Here is a 5,327-nt window from a genome sequence, read left to right on the forward strand (position 1 = left end):
CTATCGAGTTAGCTAATGATAATGGTTGGGCAAAGATTTGGATAAAAATAGATTCTCTTTTGGTGGTTCAAGCCTTCTCCAATGATAAACTTGTTCCCTGACACATTCGCTTTCGTTGGCATCATTGTAAGGCTTTAACTCTAACAACGATTTTCTTCATTACTCACAGATATAGAGAAGGAAACTCGTGTGCGATTATTTTGGCCATTTTAAATTGCACTCTTCCTACATTAACCATTTTTTATACGGTACCTTTGAGCTTAAGGAAAGATTTTGTAAAAAATAAGCTAGAGCTTACCTTTTTTTTTTAAGATTTGTTTCGTTTTTAGACGGTCTTAACCTAGCTCCTTTTTTTTTGTGTTCCATCTTTTCCTTCCTCAATGATTAATCTGATTTAAAAACTATTGTAATTTTTTGTAAATCATAGCATTTGAATATTTTTTTCTCGATTAATAATATAGAAATAACTTCGCCGAACCTAAAGTCTTTTACTTATCCATAATGTGTAATGTATACCCCTATATTATTAGAAATATGTATTTTATTAATTTAAAAAATATTATGATTAAAAGCTAAATTGAATAATTTTTTATAAATATTATTTATCTTTTAACAAACTTTATTTTTTATTTTTCAAATACATTAAATAATCAATATCTTTAACTTGTTAACTATATATAGTATATACATCCAAATACTCTCTTTCCTAATTCTATGAAACTCCAAATTGTATTTTTGTGTAGAAATCTACACACGCCAATGTTTTCCTTAGCACACTCATACATACCTGTCCTCTACACGGTTCATTTACTTTGACATTTTTTTCTTTCAAAATTCCTAACTTTCTCGTAATTCCAAACTTCCTTTACTATATGACTCATTCATTTCCATCTTTCAAACTTTACCAAATCTCAAACCCACCACACACCAAAAAAAAAAAAACCCATTTTTCTAAACCATGAAGAACACTTTCAAAGAACAAGATCACCACAATCACCACTCATCCATAACCTTCTCAAAGCTCATAACCTTTCTCTTCCTCTTAATCTCAATCTCATACCTTTTCTATTCCCTCAGATTCGTCACTCATAGCTATAATTGTGAAAGTAACTTACCTCATCAAAACAACCAAAACCTCCAAAACCCAGACATATTACCCATTATTCATAACAGCCACACAAATTTCAAACCGCAAACAGAAAACCCATTTCGAGAACAACCTACAAACATCTCTCACATAGTCTTCGGAATCGGGGCATCAGCGAAGCTATGGAAGAAGCGAAAAGAGTACATCAAACTCTGGTACAAACCAGACCAAATGCGCGGCATTGTTTGGCTAGAACAGAAAGTAAAACCAGATCCTAAAGACAAAAACCTGTTACCCGTTATGAAAATCTCCGAAGACACAACGAATTTCAAGTACAAGAACTCGAAAGGTCACAGGTCAGCTATAAGGATATCCAGGATTGTGTCGGAGACAGTTCGTGTCGGGATGAAGGATGTGCGGTGGTTTGTAATGGGGGACGATGATACGTTTTTTGTTGGGGAGAATTTGGTGAATGTGTTGAGGAAATATGATCATAATGGGTTTTATTATATTGGGAGTTCTTCGGAGAGTCATTTGCAGAATATTTATTTTTCTTATAATATGGCTTATGGAGGTGGTGGGTTTGCGATAAGCTATCCTTTGGCTGTGGCTTTGGAGAAAATGCAAGATAGGTGTATTCAGAGATATCCTGGTTTGTATGGCTCTGATGATAGGATTCAGGCTTGTATGGCTGAGCTTGGGGTTCCTCTTACCAAGGAGAAAGGGTTTCATCAGGTTAGTCCCAATATAACTGATGTATCTGGTCTATATATTATATCAACTGTGAATAGAATCAATTTTATTGAATAATTGATGTATCTGGTTTATATATTATATCAACTGTGAATAGAATCGATTTTATTGAATAATTGATGTATCTGGTCCATATATTATATCAACTGTGAATAGAATCGATTTTATTGAATAATTGATGAATCTTTCTGTGATAATTTTTAACTTAGTTGATGATTGATAAGGATTAAGTGGTTGAAATATAAATTCACTAAGTTCAAATAGGTTTTTTTTTGATAGATATTGGTTGAGTTATTTTTGGAATGAGTGGAAATGGAAATTGTTTTTAGAAGATGTAGAAGAAAATCTAACTCATTTAAAAAAGAAAAAAAGTATGATTTTTTAATTCGTAGTAATTTACTATAAAATATCTAGAAGTAGAAATGGAAAATTAGGTTGAGTTTTTCTAGTGAACTAGGTTGATTTTTTGACAAATTATCAATGATTAATTGAGTAGGACTTCCTCACTTACCCAAAATTAATATCATAAAAATTATTTGTTCTAAAATAAGTCTCACTTTTTTAATGTAATTTTAGCTTTTATGTCTATTTTTCAATTTTATTTTCTAATTAATATTCATAATTTTTTTTTCACCTTACATTAATAATAATTAAAATAAACTAATAAAAATAATATGTTAAAATTATTTTTTTTCTTTTTCATTTATCATATTTTTTTAATTTGTGTGAAAATATGTATAACATTAAGGAGTAATTTTTATTTGAAAAAATATTGTGGTTTTTTTGTGCATTTATTTTATTTAATATTTTAATATGAGTGACAGTACAATGGAATTTGCTTTCTTAAACTTTTTAAATAAAATGGTCAATTTGTGAAGAATTTTGATGTATTTATTTATGCGGTGAACCTTCCTAGGATAATCTGTGACTTGGATAAATTTTAGAGGCAGATGCAATATTATTTAATAATCAAGTAACGTCAATGTTAATAAGAAAAAATGTGCTACTTGGCAATGGATGGAACTAAGTAATAACCGTTAGATTAGATGTAATAAATTCAAAAAAAAAAAACTTATATAAAAAATTAAGGCAAAAAAGACAAAGAAGTAGATGCTAGAAGTTACTCCTAGATAAGTTACATTAAATGAAATGTTTTTCTGTTAGATGCTATTGAGAAAATTCAAATAATTGTTTTGGATAATTATAGTCTATATGGCCTAGATCATTTATCACTATTTAGAGATAAATTTCAATCACAATTACTCACAAAAAAGTGTGATGTCATTAAAAAAAAATACCCACAAAGTTTGAATTTGACTAAAAAATTATGGGAATTAATAAAGTTGACCATAGTATTTTCTCTTCCAATTTGTATCTCATTTAATTTTTTTTAAACTAGTTATCTCAATGTAAAATTCATTTTAAATCATTCTTATCCATTCACTCTTTTCTATACATATTTTAAATGCAACAATTCTATATATTACTGCTACTTCCACTCCTTTGCAATGATAAATTCTGAAGAATAGTTAAGGAGTAGCACAACTAGAGTTGCTCTTAAGATGCTTCATTTTGTGAGAAATATTTAATAGTACAAGCATTTACGTGTCACTTTATTATGCTTTTAATGTGCATTGTATTTGGTGTAGTTGAACTGACACCATTCAAATTTAATATTAATAAAGTACACTCTTAGTCACACCATAAAGCACATCACAATCTCACCATGAATATCTAAGCCACAATAACCTCCATGATTGGTTAACCCTAATCATACTTGTAACTTGTCGGCAATATAATATGATCCTTTCTCCCTTTTCCACTTCACCTAAAATCTTGTCTAGTTTTAATCAACTTGTCATACTTTTGTTTTCTCTTGTTTATTGGTTTGGTTGGTTTAGAGAGTTGTTGTTCAGACACCGATAATTGACACGTATCAGACATCAGACACCCTGTATATGATTGTTTAAAAAACCGTATGTTTATACAGTGTTGGAATGTGTGTGATAAAACATTTTATGGTTGGTTTAACATGAACATTTTCTAGTAGTTTGCTCATTATCTATTATACTTGTTTTTGAACATAATTTGACATTGGTTTGTTATGTTTTGTGTTTGATTTTTCCAGTTTGATGTGTATGGGAATCTCTTTGGGCTTCTTGCAGCCCATCCCATTGCACCATTGGTATCTCTCCACCACTTAGACGTAGTGGAGCCCATCTTTCCGAATGTAACCCGGATCGAAGCCCTAAAGCGTCTTACGGTGCCCATGACTTTGGACCCGGCCGGACTCATCCAACAATCAATTTGCTACGACAAATCACGGAATTGGACCGTATCTGTGTCCTGGGGCTACGCGGTTCAAATTTTCCGTGGCATTTTCTCGGCTAGAGAGATGGAGATGCCGGCAAGGACCTTCCTAAATTGGTACAAGCGAGCCGATTACACTGCCTATCCGTTCAACACACGTCCCGTCAGCCGAAATGTTTGTCAGAAACCGTTTATTTATTACTTGTCTAATGCAATACAAGATGAGGATACCGACGAGACTGCTAGTCGATATGTTCGGGTTCAAAAGAATCCGGATTGCAAGTGGAAAATGGAGGATCCAACTCAAATCAAAGTGGTAACAGTTTATAAAAAATCCAACCCGCATTTATGGGACAAGGTATTTTCAAATTTCTCTAATTCATAAACTTAAATATTATCACATTCTTTTGTGCCGCGCATGTACACGTACGTGCGCACGATATATTTGACATAAAGTTGCTTAATGAAATAAATATGATTTTGTTGTTTTGAGCAGTCTCCAAGAAGAAATTGTTGTAGGGTTCAAGATACAAAGAGGAAAGGAACAATGGTGATTGATGTAGGGGAATGCAGAGAGGATGAAGTTGTTGAATTGTAGTTATAGAGCTCCAACTTGCTTGTTGATAGTTCTTGACTCAATGATTTAATTTATATATATAAAATTGTTTACAATTTTTTTTACTTTCTGATTTCTTTTTGAGTGGTAGAAGTCCAAATTATTACTTTATTTTCTACTTTAGAAAATTTGTAAATTTTTTACCTAAAAGTTCAGAAAGAGACAGAAGTCAAGTTCATTCAAGTTAGATTGGGCTGTGCCAAACTTAGTGGAAACTTATCATTCAAGTTTCAACAGTCCAACTGTTACTATACTTTGATTTGTAGGTCAACTATGGTGGACATGAGCTCACATTTTAAAGAAAATAATAACATAAGTAATATAAAATTACTTTCATAGTTCTATATATAATGTTTAAGTTTTAAAAAAAATAGTCTTTTTGTATATTTTTAAAAGTCATTTTTATAAAATAAAAGATTCAAAATAGCAAAAGTCTTTAAAAATTTTAAAATTACTTTTAGTATCTAATAATATAAAATACATGTTATTGAAGATTAAAACATATTAAAATTACGTTAATTTAAAAAAAAATATTTAAAATTAATTTTTTTTATTTATAAA

General features: G+C 30.5%; 1 protein-coding gene across 1 annotated transcript; it reads left to right on the forward strand.

Moving 5' to 3' along the window:
- The first annotated feature begins 815 nt into the window (after positions 1 to 815).
- LOC131616616 (uncharacterized) lies at positions 816 to 5,057 on the forward strand. Its single transcript, XM_058887981.1, has 3 exons — positions 816 to 1,822; positions 3,969 to 4,508; positions 4,647 to 5,057. The coding sequence occupies exons 1-3, from the start codon at positions 959 to 961 to the stop codon at positions 4,746 to 4,748; spliced, it is 1,506 nt and encodes a 501-aa protein (XP_058743964.1). The 5' UTR covers positions 816 to 958; the 3' UTR covers positions 4,749 to 5,057.
- Positions 5,058 to 5,327: the final 270 nt, after the last annotated feature.

The sequence above is a fragment of the Vicia villosa genome, linkage group LG7, assembly GCF_029867415.1.
Source record: "Vicia villosa cultivar HV-30 ecotype Madison, WI linkage group LG7, Vvil1.0, whole genome shotgun sequence".
Classification (NCBI taxonomy): domain Eukaryota; kingdom Viridiplantae; phylum Streptophyta; class Magnoliopsida; order Fabales; family Fabaceae; genus Vicia; species Vicia villosa.

Bases quoted from the DNA above. Each gene is read 5' to 3' on its own strand.
- LOC131616616 (XM_058887981.1), top strand. From the start codon at position 959: ATGAAGAACACTTTCAAAGAACAAGATCACCACAATCACCACTCATCC. The intron at 1,823-3,968 runs GTTAGTCCCAAT...TGATTTTTCCAG, and splicing joins AGGAGAAAGGGTTTCATCAG to TTTGATGTGTATGGGAATCT. The intron at 4,509-4,646 runs GTATTTTCAAAT...TGTTTTGAGCAG, and splicing joins ACCCGCATTTATGGGACAAG to TCTCCAAGAAGAAATTGTTG.